This window comes from Colletotrichum aenigma (assembly GCF_013390185.1).
Source record: "Colletotrichum aenigma strain Cg56 chromosome Unknown KSG_Cg56_contig10, whole genome shotgun sequence".
Lineage (NCBI taxonomy): Eukaryota > Fungi > Ascomycota > Sordariomycetes > Glomerellales > Glomerellaceae > Colletotrichum > Colletotrichum aenigma.
Window position 1 is genome coordinate 2,189,971 of NW_023500916.1, and position 24,047 is coordinate 2,214,017.

General features: G+C 53.4%; 6 protein-coding genes across 6 annotated transcripts; 3 read left to right on the forward strand and 3 right to left on the reverse strand.

Moving 5' to 3' along the window:
• Positions 1–362: 362 nt before the first annotated feature.
• Positions 363–983, reverse strand: cpc-1 (Cross-pathway control protein 1; the record flags this gene model as incomplete). Its single annotated transcript, XM_037329710.1, has 1 exon — positions 363–983. The coding sequence occupies one exon, from the start codon at positions 981–983 to the stop codon at positions 363–365; it is 621 nt and encodes a 206-aa protein (XP_037172323.1).
• Positions 984–3,510: 2,527 nt separating this feature from the next.
• Positions 3,511–4,688, reverse strand: CGCA056_v014469 (uncharacterized protein; the record flags this gene model as incomplete). Its single annotated transcript, XM_037329711.1, has 3 exons — positions 3,511–4,174; positions 4,238–4,521; positions 4,575–4,688. 3 exons carry the CDS (start codon positions 4,686–4,688, stop codon positions 3,511–3,513), a joined length of 1,062 nt encoding a protein of 353 aa, XP_037172324.1.
• A 964-nt stretch (positions 4,689–5,652) lies between these two features.
• Positions 5,653–6,849, forward strand: nup-20 (Protein transport protein sec13; the record flags this gene model as incomplete). The annotated part of the gene is made up of 4 exons (XM_037329712.1): positions 5,653–5,655; positions 5,717–5,761; positions 5,932–6,047; positions 6,102–6,849. The coding sequence occupies 4 exons, from the start codon at positions 5,653–5,655 to the stop codon at positions 6,847–6,849; spliced, it is 912 nt and encodes a 303-aa protein (XP_037171914.1).
• A 916-nt stretch (positions 6,850–7,765) lies between these two features.
• Positions 7,766–12,502, reverse strand: GPATCH1 (G patch domain-containing protein 1; the record flags this gene model as incomplete). Its single annotated transcript, XM_037329713.1, has 7 exons — positions 7,766–8,051; positions 8,118–8,464; positions 8,517–8,652; positions 8,710–8,746; positions 8,799–9,074; positions 10,523–12,219; positions 12,294–12,502. 7 exons carry the CDS (start codon positions 12,500–12,502, stop codon positions 7,766–7,768), a joined length of 2,988 nt encoding a protein of 995 aa, XP_037171747.1.
• Positions 12,503–15,023: 2,521 nt separating this feature from the next.
• kin1 (Protein kinase kin1) lies at positions 15,024–18,010 on the forward strand (the record flags this gene model as incomplete). The annotated part of the gene is made up of 3 exons (XM_037329714.1): positions 15,024–15,257; positions 15,379–16,009; positions 16,071–18,010. 3 exons carry the CDS (start codon positions 15,024–15,026, stop codon positions 18,008–18,010), a joined length of 2,805 nt encoding a protein of 934 aa, XP_037171746.1.
• Positions 18,011–19,054: 1,044 nt separating this feature from the next.
• Positions 19,055–20,121, forward strand: rcd1 (Cell differentiation protein rcd1; the record flags this gene model as incomplete). Its single annotated transcript, XM_037329715.1, has 3 exons — positions 19,055–19,454; positions 19,520–19,675; positions 19,742–20,121. 3 exons carry the CDS (start codon positions 19,055–19,057, stop codon positions 20,119–20,121), a joined length of 936 nt encoding a protein of 311 aa, XP_037171745.1.
• Between the last annotated feature and the right edge of the window lie 3,926 nt (positions 20,122–24,047).

Consider the following 24,047-nt stretch of genomic DNA (forward strand, 5'->3'; position numbering starts at 1 on the left):
GTCACATAGCCTGCTCCCTCTGTGAGTCTCACTGAGGGGGCTGCGCAAAGCATAAGGCGTATCACGAGATGAACCGCCATATAAGTTTACTATATTAAGCAGGGTAAGACCACTATAAACAGTTAAAGGCTTAAAGAGAGAAGAGAACGAAACCAAGCTCACGCAGTAGAAATACACGCTGATAACAGCCTGAGTCAATTGCGATTAGGTTGTGACGTCTAGTTCACTACCTATACCTAATACACTTTACCTGACGAAGTAGAAACCCAAAGAAAAACAATGTAGAACTGACGCAGCGAGGTGACTGAGTTCTAGACTCCCTCCAGTCCATGCAGGAAAAAGAACACTTAGTGGCAACGAGATTATGTTCGGCCAAGAGCCACATTCTTCCAGTGATCACGCTCAGCTTCCAACTTTCGAATCTTCTCCTCCAAGTCCTCGAACCGTTGAGCCTTACGCTCACGAGACTTACGAGCCGCAAGAGTGTTCCGTGCCCGCTTCATAGCGACAACGTCGCTGGGATCTTCTACGACGATGGGAGGCAAAGGCTTGTCTCGCTTTCGAGAATTCACACCAGCCACAGAAGAGTGGCGGCCGGAGCCGGACGGTGGAGAGCCACTCGACTTCCGCCGCGCGGAGGCTGAAGTGAACTCAACGACTTCAAGGTCTTCTTCCGCAACAGCAGGAGACTGCCCAACATTCTGTTGAGTGTCCTTGGGCGGGGCGGTCTCCTGAGGGAACAGAGGGAACCAAGGATCAGTTGAACCGGTTTCGAAATCACCAGAGCTAAAATTGGGAGAAACGTCGTAACCGTCATTGAAGTCTGGCGACTCGTTATAGACGGACGGAGAGGTTAACGCAGTGAATGCCGTCGAATTAGGAGCCGACATGAACGGCTCCTGAATCAGCAGGTCTTGGGGAGAAACAGTGCCCAGATTGCTCGCCCCAGATGCGCTACCGCCGAGATCGAAGACAGATGGCATAGCTGGGGACGAGTATGTGGTAGAAGCACCACCCTCGAACCCGGTGAAGTCGTCCAGATCGAGTTCTGACAATCGTAAGCAAGGCGGACACGAAAACGGAGGCAATTGCATGATACCTTGCAGTTCCATCTTAGACGATCTCTGAGAAGTCTGACCAGTACTCTGGGAGAAAAGCGGGACCGGGGGCAGATGACGACGGGATTGCTGCTGAAGAGCAAGTGAAGACGACGGAGCTGAAGCAGCGTAAAACTGGGCTTGGTGTGCGGGAGAGGTGAATCGAGAAGCAACCAGGGACGACGGAGACCTCGAGTGGTCTGCTGCCTGTATCTGGGCTAGTCGTTGGTTGTGACGGATGAGAGATTGGCGTCCGCGTTGCTGATGCTGACGGAGCTGATGCGACGAGTGACGGCGGTGCTGTATATCAGAAGCACTAGACTGCTGAGTGTGGTGTCTAGGTTGACTGGGCCGTGGGGGAGGCTGATCGAACAAGACGAAGTCCTGTTGAGGTTGCTCGACGGGTGGGCTGAACTGTTGTTGCGCGGGTTGTGCCGGCAGGCTGGGAGAACTGGAGGGAAGCCATGGTGATTGGGAATCCGTGGTGAAGACTGGAAAGTCTTGCGAGTAAATGGTGGAAGAGGAGGAACCTGAGCTGAAGCTTTGTGTAGCTGGGCTAAAGTTCAGATCGACCTGGGAAGGTAGAGCTGAGGGTGAAGACTGAGTGGGGAGAATGTTGCCGAAGTGGTGAGACTGAATTTTGTCTGGTTGTGGGGAGCAGCCGAAGAGGGCAGTTAATTTAACGCATCTTGAGAAGCCTTTATGGCGACAATGAATTGCTGTGTATTGGGGAAAAATGGTGAGGGTATGAAGAGGAAGGAGAAAATGGAGATAGATGTTTTGTGGGCGAGCAACTAGCTTTTGTAGCCTTTCAGGCAACCGCAGGCCAAAACGACAAGCGCAAGCCGAAGGGCGCGCGGTTGGCAAAGCCCTGGAATGAAACGGCATTGATGGCCGGTAGAAAATACAGATCTAGGAGGTATCCCATGCCTACCCGGGACGCCCAAAACTTCGCAAAATGGCCCACAAGCTGGTCGACCAACAGCCTTGGAATACTGCTACTGGATGTACCCTGCAGCCCCTTCCATACAGGTCTTGCTCCGCCCTCTGTGTAATCCATGGCCCGGGCTGATGTGTGACTCACACTCTGCGGCGCCAAACCATTAATGGCCTAGAACAGAAGCAGTGACCGGGCACAGTACAGTGCGCGTCAACAAGGCAAACGGGCTACCCACCCACCACAGACCTTAGAAATCAGCCTAGGCGCCGGACGTCTCTCGCCTAATTTCCACGCACTGCCCACCTCACACCAACGCCGACCACAAGAAAAAAGACACGCTAAAGTACAGTACTTTTCCAGTTCGCTAACTAACTGTCCTGAGAGATACCGACAACTTTGATTGGCGCCATCTTCGGCCAGCCTAAACGGGAAACGCATAGGTACGTATCAGCGACAACTCCGAGGACAAGATCACGGATGAGCCGGGTACGAATCTACTGCACAGCACACTCTTCAACAGTAGATTCAACACGTATATCTTCCTTTATTTGCTCACTTTGCTCCTGCTGAAGTATCTAGTAAGATACTTCAAACCGTGTGCAGTGTACGCATACACCTCTGTATCAGGCAATTCTCGTACTTATTTTATCGATGAACGAGCTTCCGTTTTCGCCAGGTCTCCGCGAAAACAGACAAACATACATCATATCTGGCAGGCCCGGTAGTCCTCGCTATCCATGGACTCTGGATACACCGTTGCCAATCAGCCAATCATTTAGACTAGACCAATTGATTCAGTGATAACCAGCGCCCCGGTCAGTTCACCCTGTTTCCCGCCTGTGACTCATGTTCCCCAACTCTCCCCGCAGTCTCTCGTCTCGTAGTGTTTTAAATGACCGATCTCATGTTGCACATGCTCCATATGTGCATGCCAACTATGTCTAGCATAATGATGAACTCCGACGTTGTTCGCCAATTTCCAGACCTCCACCAATCCGCACACGCACTCCCAACAAGACTGCCATTGGACGTGGCTGGGCTCAAAAGGTAGAAGACTCGCCCGAGATCAATCCGCTGGATACGCAGAATTCAAGGTCGATATGGCCTGTCTCGCATCATATGATGTATTTATGAACCATGCTAACACTGTCGCAATAAAATTGTCTCGCCCGAAACGTCTCCCTCCATACGCGGCATCAACAAGCCACATCATGCTCGGGATATTCCATGAGCCGTTGAGGTGCCGACGGTAAAAGCTCGGGCCTACAAAAACCCGAGATCGGTTCAACCCCTCAATGCCGACATCCATCATGGCCTGGCCCACGTAGGTGATGCAACTGGGGACACAACATGCCTTCTCGCGATGGCATCCTCTGCTCAATCCGTCAACTCGCGGGGTGAACTCTGCAATGAGGTTGGCTTGTCCTCCAAGATATACGGTTGGACTGCCTGCACCTGTACACTGCTGCCTAGTCATGCCTCGGTCAATTTGACCTTTTCCAACAAGTGACCGTCATCGCCATGCGTTTCCAGTATTTCGTTGTCAATGATATCCTTGTAACCATCTCGGAAGTCTCTCATCAGCAGCAGGAACCTCGAATTCTTCCACTTGTCACCTTGCTCGTGTTGAACCGATTCCAAAATTTGTCTTGCGGCCTCGGAAATTTCTGATTGCCCCGGGCTGGCAAGATCGGCTGACGTTGTATCGGCCATGTCATCGAGACCCAGCCGCGACACATCGGGGAGCTGGTTGGGTTGGGATGTGCCAGAGGGAGCCTGGACAGAGTGGTCTTTCTCCTCTACGGATGTCTCACCATCCACGGTGGCTGGCATGAGTTGTTCACCGCGAAGACTGATGCCAAGGGTTCTGTCGTCGTTTTGGGCAGCCGTTATTTCTTCTTGCTCCATCTGCCGCGCGAGCTCCTCCATGATGGCGTCAATATCTTCTAATCGGCTGTCCCCATGAGCAGCCATCCACCTGTCCATTTCGAGGTCAAATTCAGCCTGAACAGCGTCAGCGCCGTGGCTTGTAGGCCCATTTTCCACGAGTGCCCCAGGATCTCCGACAGGCCTAAAGAAAGACGGCCTTGAGGGAAATGTCATCATGTTTGTCGCGAAGTCTGTGGAGCGAAGTGAGCTATTTTGTGTGATTGGACGAATGAGCGCCGAGCTGCTTGAGGCTGGAGTGTTTTGAGAGAACCTTGCAAAGTCCTGAGCCCAACCTGTCGCTTCTGGGGGTGCATTTGGTATGTGGTATGGGCGGCGGGCCGCGCTTTCGTCCACAGAGGGTATAGTATTGGACAAACGGGAAGTAGAGGCCGGATTGTTCATCGAAAGGCGTCCGTCATAGTGGTTTACGAGATGCGGTGCTATGGATGGACTAGGTATTGGCTGTGAATGAGAGCTTGGCGCATTCGTGGTTGAAAATGCGCCGAAGTCATGCTGTGCTTGAGGCGAGGACATCGAGCCACTAGACCTGAAGGCCTATTCAATGTGTTATAAGCGCTCTGGATACGGAGAGGTAGATACAAACATACATGTTGACTAGCAAATGTGGTGGAAAAGCGATCCTGGTGGAGGCTACGGTCTTGGCCGCCGTGGTCGACGAGACTCTTGAACGGCGTTGAGCCGCTACAGGAGTTGTCACCCATTCTCAAGAAGGAACCTCAAGGAGCCTGAGCGGATTAAAAGTGCAAATGGTAGACGTAGAGTAAAGAGCCCAGGGTGAAGAACCACCCGCCGTTCTGCTTCTCTTCTACCTGATTTGGTCAGCGGTCCAGCGGTTCAGCGGTTCAGCGGCTGGAGTGTATGTGACGGCCGGCAGGTAATGCGAACGAGAAGTCGAGGCTGCTACCGTCGAAGCCTGAAGTGGACTAATCAAGAGTGTGGAAGAAAAGCCCGCGAGTTCTTGAAGTCTGCGTAAAGCCGTCAGCACGAAGTAAGTAGGGGATGTGACAGGAATATAACCTTTCCTTGTGAATGACGGTTATCATTCTAAATCGGCCTACCTCGGCACACCGCGGTACGTACCTACGGTGTCAAAAGACGTGGTTCTCTTCTCTGTGGCAGGATCTAGGATCTCACCGCCTGCTTAATCAGGCTTTACTCACTTCCGCCCCCGGGCGGATTGAGAGAGACCAGCTTCTCAAGGTTCAACCTGTGAAGCTAAACTTTTACCTTGGTGGTGATGAGGCGTCATTATCCTCAAGGCATCCGTAGATAGACTTTTGACCTCTCTGGAGTTGTTCTGATACAGAGGTGTATGCGTACACTGCATACGGGTTGAATAACACGATAGAGTAAACTACACAGAATAGGGAACAAAACAAAAGCGGATTGAGAGAGGGCGGTGGGGTACTTCCCGCAAGTACCTTCTTTCCTCAAGACGAGGCCAGCTTGCGGAGACCCACTTTGCAGCCAGCTTGACCAAACCTGAGGAGCTCTTGGATTAGGTGGCTCGTCAACATCTACTACGACTGCGACAACACTTCTACCGACACTTCGACGGCGGTAGTCACTGTCTTTTTTCTGCCAACCCCTTCTGACTGGCCCTCACTTAAATGACACATACCTTTCGATCAGAACGGCTTGCAACCTAACACAAACTTCCCCGCCATGGTGATTTTGCACCTACTTCACCTCCCAGTTGTTGCTTCTTGCCTGCTGACACCCATTGCAGGCGTCCGCTCAGGTCATTTCAAACTCTGGCCACGATGATATGATTGTAAGTGCAAATGACACCCACGCCAGCCACGGGAAATCGCCACGGCCTCCGACTGCCACCGCAAGCGACTCCACGACGGGTGTAGATCTGGAACCGCTCTCCGATTCTCATACCCCCGGGTTACTACTCCATCATCAAGCTCTTGAGGCTAACCGAAATCCTTTTTGCAGCACGACGCCGTCCTCGACTACTATGGTCGCCGGCTCGCGACTTGCTCGAGCGACCGAACGATCAAGATATTCGAGATAGAGGGTGATTCTCAACGACTTATAGAAACCCTCAAGGGGTAGGAATATGTCTCATTACCCGCTTATCAGCTTTCAGACTGACGCAGCAGTAGACACGATGGTGCGGTTTGGTGTGTTTCCTGGGCTCACCCCAAGTACGGAAACATTATCGCTTCGGCGGGTTACGACGGCAAGGTCTTCATATGGAGAGAGCAGAACAACCAGTGGCAAAAGATCTTCGACTTCGCTCTGCACAAGGCTTCCGTCAACATTGTCTCCTGGTCACCACATGAATCCGGATGTCTTCTTGCCTGTGCCTCGTCCGACGGCAATGTCAGTGTGCTCGAGTTCCGAGACAACAGCTTCGACCACGTTACCTTCCCTGCTCATGGATTGGGCGTCAACTCCGTGTCGTGGGCCCCTGCAACTGCACCGGGTAGTATCGTGAGCAGTTCTCCAGGCCCTGGTTCTGCTGGCGTCAGACGGTTTGTCACTGGCGGCTGTGACAACCTGCTCAAAATCTGGACCTTCGATTCTGCGTCGCAGTCTTACAAGCCAGATCAGGAGCCCCTTGCTGGCCACTCCGATTGGGTGCGTGATGTTGCATGGTCACCCACTGTTTTACAAAAGTCCTATATCGCCTCAGCTTCTCAGGATAAGACCGTCCGCATCTGGACCTCTGATTCAACCGGCGCAAGCCAATGGAGCTGTAAAATCCTCAACTTTGATGCTCCCGTCTGGCGTGTGAGCTGGTCGCTGAGCGGCAACGTTCTGGCCGTAAGCGGAGGCGACAACAAGGTTTCCTTGTGGAAGGAGAATCTCAGAGGCGAATGGGAGTGTGTCAAGAGCATCGAAGAGTGATTCTAGTGCTGTCATGACATCACAAGCAAGGCGTTCACGGAAAATTAGGGTTTAGATAGGTTAGCTCTCATTGATGATGTTCTATTACTCGATGTCGTTTGTTTTCAGGGATTGGTTCGCAAACGTCCCAGCCGGCTCGCTTCTCCTATTCTATGGCATCAGCCATTGGCCGCTGGACTTCTTTGCCAACAAGTATCGAGAGCGACGGCACGGCCGGCATGTTCAATTCATCTCATACTGCCGCATAATTTCCCCAGCGATTTATGCTTCCTGCGTAGTGCACGAACCCCCCCTATTAAGCATAGGACATATTGGCAATCAGCAAACCGAGTTCCTGCCCCTAGGCTATCGTCTCCTGCGCGGCCACCGCTCTTTTAGACGAGGGCGGCTTAGGTCGAGAGACAGCCCCGAAATGCATGATAGTTGAAAAACCGGACTGGCCTCAGCACCAGAAAAGCACGTGGAGGTGGTCCTGGCGAAATGCAACGAGGTTGCCATCACGTGTATGGAGCACGTACTGCCTTTCCGCGCTACACCTATGGGCTTGCCATGCCCCCCGGTTATGATACATGCTGGTAACCAGCGGAATATACAATTTCTGAGGCGTGGTATCGGCCGGCACTGACGGACAACCTCCTTTCAATGCATATACTTCTTTTATACAAGCTATACAGCCGGGCGCTCTACCTGGTGTACAACCGTGAAACCTGCAAGGCCAAGTGGAGGGTAAGATTGAGAAAGCACGATAGACAAAGCCAAAATTAGGGGGCGAATAGTATACATATTAGGAACATCTGACCCGTATTATGAGATGTAAGAAACCCAGCATTTGTGCCTTTAGTTACTTCAAGGTGCGCTACCGCCAGATACCTACGTGTCCTCCGAACCATGAATCTGACCTTCTTAACTCAGTCCTTTAACGGAGGCCAATTACGCTCATCTCCAGTGTCCAGACCCGCCGTATCCAGACTTTGAGCTTTCCCGGCACACCTTCCACATTTTCAAGTTCGACGCCTTCCCACCAACAGCGCCTCGCCGGCTTGCGCCAGAACAAGAGCAACTTCTGAGCCATACCGACAGCATTGCTGCCCATGTCATTGCCCCGAATGTCACTTCTCAGTCGCGCTAGGGCGAGGCTACAGACGACTGCCTTGTTTGGTTCCCCAGCTCGGTGGCCCCAGCTATCATCGTGGTTGAAGCCGCTAGCATCGACAATTAGTCTCAACTGCATACATCGTGAATGAACACCTGTCAATTGCATAACTTACCCTGCTGTCAACATTTCGATAAGGTGAGCCTCCGTAGTGCCCGGCTCGTCACTTCTTTTCAGGCCAGAGAATATGCCATTCTGTTGAAGTAGCGCTTTGCCAGCCGCTCGCTTCACCTCTAACATCTCTGATTGCGTGATATCTGCCCGCGGCGGAATGACGTAGAAATCCAAGTCTTCGCGCAAAACAATGATGCCTGCCCGTTTAGAAGAGTCATCTTTTGATTCCATGGCGTCAGCAGCGGATGCATTCTCTTCCTGTGAGACACTTGGAGACGTCTCGGCCGGTATCGACTGTGCCACAGTACGGAAGAAATCCAGCATGTATTGCAATGATGCTGGATCATACTAGCAATCGGTGTCAGTGATGGGGTCGGATGGCCTTTTGGCTTGTACGTACGTCTACTTGAACAGCGTCGCCTTCGGCGAATCCACCCATGTGACCTTCGGGGAAGAGCCCGTTCGGAAAGAGAGACAGGAGCACGAACTCAGGCAACGTCAATAGTTCGTCTCTCGAGAGAACAAATCTGGTACCCCTGCAGGACTACTGTTAGCCGTCCTCGTGTCTCACTCAGAGCAGCCACTGATCTTACCGAAGGTCCATGGAAATCGTCTCGTCGGCGCCGACATCTAGCACATTGTCAGTAGGTAGTCGGACCGCCACACGACGAAGGAGACCTACCTCCGATCGCATTGATGGGCGGGCCTCCTTGTTGTACCTGAGTAATGATACTCGAGGCGCCACCGGCGGTAGCCATGAGAAAGGTGAAGGATTGAAGTGGACTGGGTCCCTCCGAGTAAGCTGGCGGCGGCTCGGTATCCTCGTCTTTGCTCGCGGCGGCGCCCTTCTTGTCTTGAGTGATTCCGCGCTTGGTGTCTGTGAGGGCTTGATCAAAGGAGCTTGAGGCGGGCTCGTCACCGGAGATGACAGAAGACGTGGGTGCGTATGCTGGGGCTGCTACAGAAGATCCAGCCGCGGCAACAGCTGAGCTACTATCGCAATATACGTGATGGGTACTTGCGCTAGTCTCAAAATTGCCGTAGAGAGACGAGAACGGTGGTGGACGCGAAGTTGAGGCTTCGGACGTTGGATACTGAGGAGGGGGCGAAAGTCCTCGAACGTTGGTAGCAGAAGCAGCTTTTCCTTGCAAGTGTGGGCGTTCTTCGGCGGTCCTCTTTTCGACAGAAAGGCAATTTCTTCCTGAGAGAGGATCTGAAGGCCGGGCGGACACGGGCTCCCCGTTCCTGTCGTCTTGCGGACCTGGCAACGTTGTGGCGGTTGGAGAAGATATTTGGTAGTCAAATCGCTGAAAGAAGTGATTTGTGGTCGCCGAAAACGCTCGTTTTACACTGCCTGCGGTTGCTTTGAGTCGATGAATGTCGTTGCTCGACGAGAAGGTAGGTTTGTCGACGGGCCACACAAGGACACAGCAAGGCAGGCGTCGGGGGGAGGGGGGTTTATTCGGAGATCGAACCAAGGCGTTACCGACGATAGTCGCGATGATACGACAGCAAGAATCAAAGGAAACCGACAAGTCGCAAAGCGCGGATAACTTTTTGCTATCGTCTGGCTCTGAAGCAGGCGAAGATGCTCTGTGGGAAAGGAACAGTTGGCGGTGGTGACGAGCGGGGAGTTGGGAGTAGGTCTTGTCGGAGCGGTTTGATGAGGTTGGACCAGAACATGGGAGGATGGCGGTTAAGACGTAAATGAGCGTGAACGGATCTGAAGGTGAACCGTGCTCTGGTCACTGTACTAACTACCTACGGTTTGGAGTCAGCTCCTTCCAACCAACCCCCGTCTCTTAAACCCTGTCATTTCCTAATTACTTCCGTCCGAGATTGGAGGCCACGCTCAGGTCGGCACACCATTGCCTGTAGCCGCCCATACCATACCATCCGCTTCCTTCTGGGCAAGACAGAACGAGGCCAAGTTTGTAGAGCTTGAGGTTCACTGAGCGTAGATGAGAGGGGGTCTGCCTCGATAAACCATGCATGACCTCACGATCCCGGGCATGTAAATAGGAACGACGTGGAGAACGTCTTCAATGGTTGTGACAGGCTGCAACGTGCGATCGAATGTGACTGACTGGCACTTACTTTATTATTCTTCGTCGCTGCTATCACCAAAAATGGCCCTGAAGACGTTGTCGTTTGGCCTGGCCACCTCTTTGGTTGAGTCCTCGCTCCTAGATAGGTCAAGTCTAGTTTTCGTTGCTTCCCGAGAACATGCCAAATCAATGGTGGCTGCTGTATCCTGTCTTATACCCGGTGAAAGGCCCATTTTGTCTGCTAAAGGCGGAAGAAGAGGTGAATGGCTCCGCATCATGGATGCCGCTGTCGCTGTCGCTACTCCGGGCTCAACGTCTGGTTGGACGTGTGCTGGTGGCTGGACGTTGAAGCGCTTACACAGCAACCTGCCAGGAGAAAAGTCTTCGATCAGCCTCGTCATACGCCCATACATGCCCATTCTGGCGGCTCCTTCCGCTGCGCCTAGGTGTGCGGGTGCTGCCGTAGCTTTTCGAACACCAACGTCTGTGGCCAATTCTGATCCGCTGCTGGTAGCAAGTTGCTTGGATCCTGCCGAGGCGGTTGTGAATCTTGTGGCCATGAAACCTGTCATCGGTTTGAAGAGCTGCGCACATCCGTAAAATTCCCCGATCTCCTTGACAAAATCATCATCTGTCATATCCGATGGCTTGATGGGAGACCCACCAAAGCCCGCGGCGCTCTGTAAGTAAAGGCGATATCGTCCACGTTTTGCGTCATCGTTGGCATAGGGGCTTCCAGTGCTTGCCCCGCGACTTATGGCGGCGAGGGCGGTATCTTTCTGCAGACACGGTAGAGTGCGAATTCTTTCCTGAAGCTGCTGTTCGGCTGGTCCCCTAGCTTCGATCGTAGCCTCGCCTTTCGCTGGAGGCAAGTCTGTCTTCCCTGAAGCAATCGCCAACCGCTCTCGAGAGGCTGCCGACATGTAGTCAAACACAGACTTGCCTGGCAAAGTCGATTCGCCTAGGATTGCCGCGCGAGTGTTGGGATCTAGCTTGGCTGCTTTGGCAGCCTCTGCCGTCGACGTATTTGTAGAGAACGTTAGGGACGAGTTGCTCCTTGACGGTGCCCACTCAGGGGGAACCGAGGGAGGAGGATACACGTCCGTCGAGTTCCCGGTTGATTTTGAGTTTGTAAGTTGTCCGGGAACAAAACCGTTCAAAGGCCGCTTCCCATTCCCGCACCTGCCTTGTCCGCTACTTTTTGTGGTGTGGGCGGCTCTGGAAACGAAGACCGGCGTGGATCCGAGACCGGGGTTTGCAGACACACTGGTGGCTGCAAGCTTCTTCTTCTTCTTGGTCTTTTCCCCGCCTAATACTCGATTATATGAGATCCGTGGACCCATCTCATAAGGATCATCTTCTTCTGAGCCGGTGTCATTTAGGACACCAACACCAAGACCTCCCCGCTGGCCATGCTTGCTTTTCCTCTTCTCGGATATTCCCAAAAGCACATTAAGTCCGCTAGCCGGGCCATCATCCTCTCCCTCATAAATTCCATTACTGGCCCTAGTAACTTCATTGCGGTGGTTTCCGGAGGCAGTGTGGTGCGCACAGGCGCTACGAGAGCTAGATATTCGCGAAATCCGAGCGTCGTCGTCGTCGTTGAATCCCAGGCCTTTCTGGTCAGATTTCTGGATAAAGCTGACCATGTTGATATTTTCCGGGGCGAACATGTGCGTCTTCTCTGCCACGTGAGGCGTGTTGCCTCCCGAGATGTCGAGCCTTGCTACCCTACGAATTCTGGGCCCGATACCTTGGCCATCCTTCCAACCCATTTTTCGCAGCAACTTGAGACCTATGGTATCACCTTGAATGCGCATCAAGCTGGCTAGGCCACCGGACAGACGCTGACCGGGCGATGGAGCCCCGAGAGCCCCAAACGGATCAGTAGTTCGGATCTCCTTCGTGGCGGCTGCATCGGCGAGATCCTCATCGTCCATGTAATCCTCTGGTCTCTGATCTGGTGCCCTCGGGTCATGATTCCGGCGAGCCGTACGGCTGGACACGAATGTCGAAGGTGTCCATCCTTCCTTTGATCCGACGGTGTTGAAATAGCTGGACAGGAATGTCAGCGAGTGAGTATTACTCAAATGAGACTCTGCCGCATGAGAGCGTGAAGTAAAGCTTACCCTGCACTCCAGCCTCCAGTAAAGGCGCCATGGAGGCGCCGCCTGCCCTTGTCGTCCCTTACCTCCTGCTTGTGTAGTGGAATGTATGAGCCATCATCACGGGTATCGGCGTCTAGGGACGGCAGAGGTGTGCCAAAGGCGACGTGAACGGCGGCACCATCGTGGAGGTCGGCCTCATAAGTAGCGCGCGATCTTTTGCTGTTGAACATGTGGTTTGCAGAGGCGGTGGGTGGCTGAGTGGGCAGTGCGTGTGTGGCAAGGCTGCAAGCAACGACAGAGGAAAAGTCTCAGCCCTGTGAGGATGCAAGTTGACTTTGATACCTAGGTACTTCAGGCTTGTACGTAGGTAGGTAGGTAGGCACCTTGAGCACTCTCGACGGGGTACGTTACGTAAGGTACCGTGATTGATTGGGAGGGGCCTACACTGACGAATACTCACTAAGTGAATAGGTAGGTGAGGCAGCTTTGGGTTGTTCCTCAATGTTGTTAGTGACTCAAGTGTTATTGACTCCGCAGTCCTTCGTCCGATTCCATTTTTACTTGAACCCTGTTCTTTGCAGGTACGTAGTGCGAATGTAATTTCCCCAAAGGCGGATAACTCCACGCGGCAGAGTCTTGGTGGCTTCTGTGGAGATGGTTTGAATGGGCCCAAGTTCAACTTGTTTTGAGGTCGGGTACTGGAATCCTTTTCAGAACGGGTACATACTGCAGGCGTGGGCTACAGGCATGCCCGCGCATCGCAGAGGAAACAAGAGCACCTAGTCTATCTGTGCTATGAAGAGCCGTTGGAAGCAAACTGGTAAATGAATTCGTTTGGTGCTCAGATCGAATCCGTTATCACGAGGTCGCGGAGCTCCATTCGGTCCCAGGGGTCACGCCCACAGACAATTAAGGACCAGGATCGTCAACTCGAAGGGACAGAGCTGTGAGTAATTTCACTCGATCATGTCCGTCCCGCAACCGACGACTGTCAGTCACTGCTTCGTCTGTTGTTGCAGAGACACACATGAGGTCGGCCACTCGTTAAAGATGCAAAATTGGTCGGGAGTGGCACGCCCTGGTGCTGCTGCTGAGGCCCGGCTTAGAACCTGCCATCATCGGCCTGCCCTCAATTTCTCGTAATCCAATGGTCGTTGTTGGAGGTGAGGGACGAGGAAGAGGCCGGGGATCTGACGTCAGGTCGGGTTTGCGTACGGTCTACACTCTACACCGTCTTCATTGACGAAATACCTAGAAGTTCTGATCCTGGCCTGGGTAATATCTCAATTGCCTATTGTTCTTCGGACAACTCATGCTCCTCAAATATGCGGGCCTCGGCATGGAGTCCGACGAAAATGAGTTACGAGTTGCGACACTTGGACAATTGGACAAAGACATGCCGAGGCGAGAGGCGCCGATGTTTGAGAATTGAGCGATAACGACAGAGCACTGCAGAGTTCCTTACCTTAGATTGCCCGCTACCCGCCCGCCACCTAGACTTGGCAAGGTGCCATGAGGGAGGCGGGCGAGGTGCGTTCGTGCCTGACCTGATGCTAAGCACGATCGTAACCACCCAAGGTAGTGTGCTTCTACCCGACGGACGGTACCTGTTGACAGTCCAAATAGGTAGAGGGCAAGGTGCCCAAGGAGGGGGGGGGGGGGCGGATGGGAGACCTGCCCGGCCAAACACCAGGCGCCTGTGGTCTTCATTACCTAGGTTCCCCACTGTGTCTTGTCCCCACAGCCCGGGCAAGTTACGGTGCACCTTTCATTTCCTCCTTCCCTTCGTCCTCATCCTGCTTCTGCTCCTGCTGCTCCTCCTCCGATGCTGCACAGCACGGTTTGGTGCTTGCAGCTTTGCTTCGCTGTCGGCTCCTGTGCTAAAGGAATAGATAGATCATTGAGAGCACACGCGTAATCGAACTGGGAAAGGTGCGGACACACAGCGGTCCGGGATAGAAGGTGAGGTGTCCTGTCCGTACCTTCCCCCATAAAGATGGGTGAAGTGGTAAAGGTAGGTACTAACCTTACCCCAAGTTACGGTAAGGCAAAAGCAGGGGGTTAAGAGAAAAAGACGACGGAAAACATGGTGCTTCTCATTCGTCTCCAGCACCCAATTACCTACCTACTGCCTTACCTTGACCGCCCTCTCTTTTGGTCTCTCATCCCCGACGAATTTCCACTTTCACTTTCACGCTCGCCCATTGCTCCCCGTCGTCCGTTGTTTGCTTGTCCCGTGTTCCGTCCCTTCTCGCTCGTCTTGCCTGCCCGCCTGCACCAGATCCAGCGAACCATCGCTCTGTGTGGTGTCGCATCCCCCCTCCTGCAATGACAACAGCAATCCCGGCGAGCTCTGATCCCTCTGCACATGTTCAAACAGTCCCTGCCCGCGCACCATCGACCAGGACACGGCCTTCAGTCTCCGCCTCTGGACCTCATCCTCAGCGCACCTCCTCCACCTCCAACCACTCCTACTCCCACCACCATCACCATCGCAGCCACAGCCAACAAAAACACCACCAACAACACCGTTCACATTCGCGACAGTCTTCCTCTGCCGCTGCCGCCCCCCGCACCTCTCAGGACAATTCTCCTAAACATGATTATGAGCATGCAAACATAGCCTCCTACCCCAAACGACCCGCCTCCAAAGACCATCCGCCGCCCTCTCACTCCCGCGCCGACGCCTCGCGCACTCAGCGTCACGGCAGCACCAGATCTAATCATCATCCGAGTCGAACCTCCAACGACATGCCTGCAAACACCGCCGTTGCCAATAACGCTGGTCCTGCTCCTGTTGCCCATGGCGCAACCGACCCTCGGAGCCCTACGGGCGCCTCCTCCGCTTCCGCCTCCGCTTCCAAGCATAGCAGGTCGCGCACAACAATCCCTACGCCATCCGGGAAATGGATCCTGGGTAAGACAGTCGGTGCTGGGAGCATGGGCAAAGTGAAGTTGGCCCGTAAGGAGGACACTGGCGAGCAGGTTAGTCTGGCCCCTTCAGATGCTAACCCCTTTCTCAAATACTGCTCACTTCCCATCGCCTGCAACCAGTCAGCTGAGTCACGATACACAGTCGCTAATCTCTCCTTCATCTTATCATTAGGTTGCTTGCAAAATCATTCCACGTGGCTCAACAGAAGATGGGCACCACTCTCGAGCAGATAAGGAGAGAGCAGATCAATCAAAGGAAATCAGGACTGCCCGTGAGGCGGCTATCGTCACGCTTCTCAGTCATCCTCACATTTGTGGCATGAGAGACGTCGTCCGAACCAACTATCATTGGTACATGCTTTGCGAATACGTCAATGGCGGCCAAATGCTTGACTACATCATCTCTCATGGCAAATTGAAGGAGAAGCAAGCGCGCAAGTTCAGCCGTCAAATCGCAAGCGCCCTGGACTATTGCCATCGCAACAGCATTGTCCATCGCGATCTCAAAATCGAAAACATTCTCATCAGCAAGACCGGCGACATCAAAATTATCGATTTCGGTCTTAGCAACCTCTTCGCGCCTCGTACTCATCTCAAAACCTTCTGTGGAAGTCTTTACTTTGCAGCTCCCGAGTTGCTCCAGGCAAGAGCTTACACGGGCCCTGAGGTTGACATATGGAGCTTCGGCATTGTTCTTTACGTGTTGGTGTGCGGTAAGGTACCATTCGACGATCAAAGCATGCCCGCCCTCCACGCCAAGATCAAGAAGGGGCTAGTTGACTATCCGAATTGGCTTTCGAGTGGTACGTTTTCTTGTCCCCTCTCTTTCTCCTTTTCACATCTTAGAGTTCTAACGTGCTGCAGAATGCAAGCATCTGCTATCCCGTATGCTCGTGACCGATCCAAAACAACGTGCCACCATGTTGGAGGTTATGAGCCATCCATGGATGACCAAGGGATACAACGGCCCGCCCGACAATCACCTGCCACCCCGTGAACCCTTGACTCTTCCTCTAGACTCGGACGTAGTCAACGCCATGACCGGGTTTAATTTCGGTCCTCCGGATTCTATCAAGGCACAGTTGGTTCGAACAATCGAATCCGAGGAGTATCAACGTGCCGTACGTCTGTACCAGCGGGAAAAGGACCTTCCCCAGCCAGCCAAGGACGTCGAGAAGAAGCGGGGTTTTGGCTTTGACTTTTACAAGAGAAGAAATTCGGGCAATAGCCGCGACACACTGACGGCCCCAAGCTCCGAGGCTCTTCAGCTTGGCAACGATCCGCTAAATGCGTTCAGTCCGCTTGTTTCGATATACTATTTGGTGCGGGAGAAGCAAGACCGTGACCGCGCTGAGCGGAATCCTGGAGTGCAAAGCACGCCCAAGGAGAAGCCACCCATCCCAGAGATTACACCACCACAAGAAGCACACACCAACACGGCGGCTTATGAAATGCCTGGTGAGAGGGCCACCGGTGGTCGGTCCCGTCCCCGTGCCAGGACTCATGGAGAAGACGAAGCACCTGACTCCGTGAAGGCTTCCCAGCTCTCACCAAACGCCCCGCTGTCCCCAGAAGTGCCTCCTGAGCCCTTGCCAAAGAAGGAAAGCACCGCTGCCGGTATACTGCGACGTTTTAGCACACGAAGACGCAAAGACCCGGAGCGGCTGGATAAGGACCGATCTCACCCTCCAGTGGTCCAAGTTCATTCCCCATCTGGTGGTGCTTCAGCCGAGACAACCCCGTCCTCTGTGCCGAGAAAGAGTTTCAGCATTCGACGCGGCAGACGGGAGCGCGAGGAACCTATGCCCCTGCCGTTGCGGTCTGGCAGCAGTCAGCCGCAGCACAGCGATCTCCTCAGCCCGCCTCTTTCCGCAGGGGGCCCGTCGTCACGCCGGAAAGGTCTGGGTCGATCCACGAGCGTAAACTCGGCAGACCTTCGTCGCCGCGGATCGACTAGGACTGAAAAAGATCCACCGCCGACCAGTGGGTCAGATCAATCGACGACAACTGCTGACAGGCCGCCGCCAGCATCACGAGATGGTCAACAGTCTCGCGCAGCGTCGATGAGAGCCAAGTCCCTCGGACATGCGAGGCGTGAGAGCATTCAGCAACGAAGACTCCGGCGGGAAGAGGCACGGGAGGCCAATGTCCCGGAAGAAACCGACCAAGACCAGGGAGATCAGAGTGGTGTATCGACGGACAGGTTGGACAGGTCCGATCTAGCCAAACCAGTTTTTCTGAAGGGATTGTTCAGTGTGTCAACAACGTCGACAAAGAATGTCACCGAGATTAGGGCCGACATCAAGCGCGTTTTGAAAGGTCTGGGAGTAGACTACATAGAGATCAAGGGTGGCTTCACATGCAAGCACACACCAAGCATAGATCTCAAGAGGGTTCAGGATCCTCCCGGTAGCCCTGGCCAAGCACCACCTGGCCACAGACGGCGATTCAGCCTAGGCGGGATGAGAGGCGGTGACCGAGAACGAGACGACCTTCCCAGCACAGATCGGGGACCATCAACACCCCGAGGCACAGGCAGGAACGGGGCAGACAGCTACTCAAACTCAGACGTCTCGATCGACAGCGTCTCTCGCGAAGCAGGAGGCTCGTCCAGAAGAGTGCCAGGCGAGACAAGCACCCATGTCCAGAGCGACCTCGGCGGAAACATGGTTTTGGAGTTTGAGATATTCATTGTGAAGGTCCCGTTGCTATCGCTGCATGGCATTCAGTTTAAGCGTTTGGTTGGCAACACTTGGCAATACAAGAATATGGCAGACCAGGTGCTCCGAGAGCTTCGTCTTTAAAAGGGGGGGCAGAGTGGCTACATGCAGTCAAAGGGTGGGCAACATACTCGGGAAGGCCTTTGCCAGCTTTCATTGGAGGCAGGGTTGAGTAGGGGACAAAAACATCGTCTGGATCCAATCTCTTGCATCACTTTTCACCGATCCCGGGATTTTCTTCCGTTTCTCTTTCCGGCCGCAGTCATAATTTGAGCGGCTGTCAGTCTTTCTGACATTTGGGTGCGGTAGCTAGCAGAAAGATAGACGCTGTTTGAATAGGCGCTTAGTGAGATTTAGCAGCGATGTCAGGGAGAGGAGTCTTAAAACGCGACAGTTGGCAAGAATAAATAGTCGTACACGAAATCAGTAGTAGTCAAAAATTTCATCCTGCAAAGGCCAGCCTCGACGATTCTGACCATGGGCAAGAAAATCCGAGGCAAGTATGGATCTATTAGTGCACACCTTACTCTTTCTATCCATGCGGAGTTAGCTGAGGTGGCCGTACCTAAACGTACCTACGTTACCTTAAGGTAGACAACCAGTACCCACCGCCTTCCCAAAATGGACGTGCATTACCTAAGGTAAGCTATGGCAGCCAGCCTTGTTTCCTGTCCACACTGCAATACTGATTAACGTTGGTTAACCACGACGACTTCCTGACGCCCACCAAAGAGCCTAACGCCAGTCCGATCACTCTTGCGCAACCACCATTGCCCATCACCCATCGCCACCTTCGCTGTCGCTTGTCCGCTCGCTGCCGCTGTTATTGAAAAGGGATCACATTCTTTGCGACAACCGTCCGTTGCGATTCCAACAGCCTAGTCCCACGCGCACCCAACCCCACCCCAGTTCGCCCCACGAGTACACCCCAATTGTCGCACGTCGACACATCAGCCATTCAAGACTCGACCAGCCATCGAAAACGACATTGTCGATAATAACGCGGCAGAGCAGTGGAAACACCACACTCACAGTCGGACGCAGAACTCGAGTCGGCGTCAGCCTTGAATATTCTATCCGGCCTATTTTTCTTCCTATTCCACAGAACGTATCAGTCTAGGGTCAAAGATGATGCCGACTGCTCACGTGTACGGCGGCCACCACCAGTTCAATCCACAAGCGGACTCGGCCGCATGGATGCACCAGCAGTCGAACCAGCACCATCATGCACAGCAAGCTGCCGCCGTCGCCGCCTCGGCTGTCCAGCAACAGCAGCAACAGCAACAGCAACATCAGCAGCAACAGCAGCACTACAGTAGACTTGCCGGTGCTCACTCCGCCGTCAGCTCCCTAGCCAATGCCCATACACAGGACGGCGGCCACGATAACATATCTGAGGATAATCGGAGGACGATGTCTTACATTGCTGATCTGTTGAACGAAAGTACTCGGGAGGCCGCTCTCTTGGAGCTGAGCAAGAAGCGAGAGCAAGTCCCAGAGTTGGCTCTCATTCTTTGGCACTCTTTCGGTAAGTGATAATGGCTTGTGCCTGTTACCAGGCTGGGGTACTATACGAGCTGACACTCGACGCAGGAGTTATGACTTCTTTGTTGCAGGAGATCATCTCAGTCTACACCCTACTAAACCCATCCCAGCTCACAGCCGCAGCTTCTAATCGGGTATGCAACGCGCTGGCACTTCTCCAGTGCGTTGCTTCCCACAACGACACACGCACGCTTTTCTTGAATGGTGAGCATCACCACTGCGATACTCCCTTCGACACTACCCCTTTCCAGCCTGCTGACCCTAATCCAGCTCACATCCCTCTGTTTCTCTATCCGTTCCTGAACACGACATCGAAATCGAGGCCCTTCGAGTACCTACGTCTGACCTCGCTTGGCGTTATCGGCGCCCTCGTGAAGAACGATTCGTCCGAGGTCATCAATTTTCTCTTAACCACAGAGATTATCCCCTTGTGCCTGCGTATCATGGAGACAGGCTCCGAGCTGAGCAAGACAGTGGCTATCTTCATCGTTCAGAAAATCCTGCTGGATGATAATGGTCTCAACTACATCTGCGCCACATATGAACGATTCTACGCGGTAGGAACTGTTCTGAGCAATATGGTTGCTCAACTAGTCGAGCAACAGACGGCTCGCTTGCTCAAGCATGTCGTCAGGTGTTTCCTTCGGTGAGTTTGTCAGTCAGCATGGGTGGATTTGGGCTTACCAACGGTCAACCAATAGACTGAGTGACAACGCTCGAGCACGCGAAGCTCTTCGCCAATGCCTCCCGGAGCCTCTCCGAGATGCGACATTTTCTTCGGTCTTGCGTGACGACGCTGCAACAAAGAGATGTCTGGCACAATTGCTCATCAATCTTTCCGACAATGTCGTCGAAACCGGACAAGGAGGTCATGTCGGCGGCCTTTGAAGCCGTGGCCAATACAAGAACGTGTGCGGACCAATAAGGAATCATGCATAAGTCGGCGACTAGGAGGTCAGTCATTTCATCGAAAAAGCGCAAAGCGTCGTGGACATATTGATACCCGCTTCCTTTGCCCTATGTTCGGGCATCTCAGGTTGATCTGGAGTGCGTCTTCGACACCGAGTCTTTCTTTCTTATATCATCTGTAGCATCGAAGGGGCGGATAAAAAGCAAGGGTTTTCGTTTGGAGCTGGCGACATGGGGTGTCATGTCATTTGATTATAGGGATCACCTGGACCTTGGGATGGCGCTGGAGGATGGTATCATGGTATCTACCGCTGGACACTGGTGCTCTTGCTGGCGTTTCCCTCCCTTCCCAGCGGTAGCGAGTGTCGACTTTGGGTTTTCTCAGACGGCGAGCTTGTTCACATGTCTTCGACGCCGCCAGTAAGTGATACGTAATGGAGTTCACACTGCTCGAGTTTTCCTGTGTATGTATATATATCATGGACCGGGGCTGGGCCGGTGAGCTGGAACGTTTTAGCACTCAACACAAGCACTGTCAATGACCTCTTGACGTCCCACCAGCTGTATCGTTTGAGCCTGAAGTTGGAGTCGTGGTGAACATACAGCATCGAATGGTGGCAGATACGGAGCATCTTGCCATATCCCAATTGTATAAGCATGAATTCGCAGTCATGGCCAGAACCTCTTTGGGGGTTTTTTTTTCCCTGCGACTAACATGGCGCTTGCCTGTGCCTAAGTACCCCTGCTCTCTGTCGCCTGTTTCTACCTGGTTGTTCTGAAGCAAATATTGGCGGTCCTCCCAATGCAGGGGCAGTAGTAGGTGGAACATGGGACATGCCAACCAAACACAATAGCCTTGGTCACAAGGTCAACGGCACCGGCAAGGCCATTTCTAGGGACAATTTCGACACAGATATATAGTTAATGATTCAAATTAATGAACCAAGATCGCAAGCGGCGACAGCTAGACTTGGGCGACCCCGGCCGGCCGATTGAAATGAATTTGACCTAGGGGTAAAAAAGCAGATACCTTGCTCTTCGTAAAGGACTCACAAAGTTCACCTGATACGCAGGCATTGTGCAAGTGAACTTCGTGGGTTAGTTCAAACCTATCCTCTTACGAAAGAACCTAATACCTGTTGTAAACATGCTCCTGGTTTATGATGTGAAGCTGCTCGATTGGAAAGACCTCGCCAGTGAATGGCATTGTAACCAGCCGGACACTCTTGGCAGGACTGATGTGCCTGTGAATCATGTGGGAAAAGCTCGTCGCCGAGTAGCAATACCGGCATATGAACGCGACCAGTATAGCAGCCTACTTCCAACAGCTTCCTTGTGGGCTCTAAACCTTTATACCGCCGTTCCTAGGCTTTAGCACAACTACTACGGGCCCAGGAAGATCATCTAGACCACCAGTACAGACGCTAGCAATAAACGGGCAATCAACGAGGCGCGAGTTACTTCGGCGGGTGCAACAACCTATTCAGACGGTTCATGTATGACCATCTACGGCTCCTAAACACCGTTGACTAGCCTTTGTAATACATGGTCAACACGCGGGAACAGTGCTCGCAATTAAGGTCGCACTTCCTGCGAAGTGTTACATACCGAACACGGCTCCTTCTTGTCAATGCCAATTTCGAGACTCGGCAGGAGAGAAGCCACCGTCTGTCTGCCCCCGCAACCAGAGCCATTTTCCATGGCCCTCAGTGATGCACATTACATTACTCAGCCGAACCCGAGGCTATCCAAGCGCTCAAGGAAGCATACAAATAGCCGGCGTGTCGAAGCTCCATGGTGTGTCTATACGGTAAAGTTCTGAGGTAATCCGGGAGCCAAGAGGTACTTCCGTAGCGTTGGAACCAATCGTCTGAGGTACAAAAAGACCAATGGGCGGGAAATGATCATACGGGCAGCGAACCATCAACCCCCTTTCTAAGGCTGGTGGTTAACAGAGGGCCATGCGGGATGAGCTGCGAGGTCCTTTGGGTAATCCTAGCAAGGCCCAGGATCCATTGGAGCACAGCAGACCTATCAGTGAGTCCCACAGGCGGTGATACCTGCTGCGTAGTCCGTATTTCATGAGCGCAGTAGAGGACCTGTGTACGTCACGCTACTAAACAAGCAGTCGGCAAAGGGTAGGTGTTCTCCAAGGAATCAGAGACAACGTGCGGGAATAGCCGGGGAATCACCGAGAGATGGAAAGCTAGCGGGAGCCTGATGGGAAGAGCTTACAAATAGTCCATAGCCGGACCTTGAACACCCACGTCTGGCTTTTTGCCCACCTTCCTTCCTAAAGGCCCAATTCGCCCTCAGCCGTGTGCTAGGGAGCAGGCAGCCCTACGCGGTTCTTTGGCTGAGATTCGATGTTACACAAGGTCCCTTCTCAACCATCCCAAAGCCCGTGGTCCAACGCTGCGAAGCCGTCGTTCCGCATTTTGGAGGAGGAGGGCAGGCTGTCTAACTACCCCATGGTTACACAAGACACTGGCTGCCCGGGCCTGGTGATCCTTTCGTGTGGATGTGTACTTTGGCACGCGCTGGTGGTGTCGGCGCACAGTAGTACAGCAGGTTGCAGGTTGCAGGTTGCAGGTGCAAGTGGAAGGATTGAGGAGCGGGGAGGATACATGCCTCCCGTCTAGTGTACTTCCGTTCCCTACGGATACCTAAGGTACCTAGATGCCTAATTACCTTGGCCACCTGCACACCACCCTACTAAGTAGCCCGCTCGCCCCTTGCTCCCGCTCTTTCTGCCACCAAAGCGTTCAAGTCCACTGCCAAAACTCATCTCAACTGGCGGACTCGACGTTGATTGGAGGGCTCGTCCTCCTCTACGCCTCTCCCCGTCCATGTCTCCGTCTCTGCTTTTGTGCCCACACTTCACTGCACCACATCACAATTGACATCATGGTTTCGCACTGGAGAGGCGACCCTGCGCGACCCGCACTAGCGGCCGATGTTTTTCGATCGGGGGCCATTGTGGCTCCTCCGGATCTTTTCGAGAGCATTTCCTGCCAAAGATGTAGCCACTCACAGGTCGTGCGTCGCATCTTTCATACGTACATCGCCAGGCTGAATGCTAGGCTTTCAGCCATCGCTCGAGTAGGCCCGGCATTTTGCGCACCACGGACTGGACCGAGAATGAACAACTACGGCAAACTTCAGGAGGCAATGTCCAACGTATCGTCAAATGCCTCTCACCGCTACGATCGGCCGGGTCACAGGAGTGGACACTACCGCTACCGACCACGTAACTCGGATGCGCGAAAGCTGAGCCAGCCAGGCCAAGTCGGCCCGGGTACGGTAGCCCGGAGGCTCCTGCACAGCGTACATCGACAGGTCGAGTATTGCGGCTTGCTTCATAAGGAAACTCGGATTAGTGTGGTTCGCAGCCAGCCCCGTTAAATCCGATCAGGCTCGGACTCCATCGCGGCCGCTGTCTGATGACAACGGAAGGGCGTGGCACGCGAATTCACCGGCAAGCACACGTTCGAACCGCCGAGATAAGCTCTTGTATACGAGCACCCCGAGCAACCCGAAGCTCTTTGCAAGGCGCGTGCGGTATCCTTGCTACCAGGGCGAGTATGTAGGCTTGTAAAGGTAGAATCAAGGACCATGGGATGAGAAACGATACTCACTGTCCAAGTACCTCACTACTTGGCCTCGC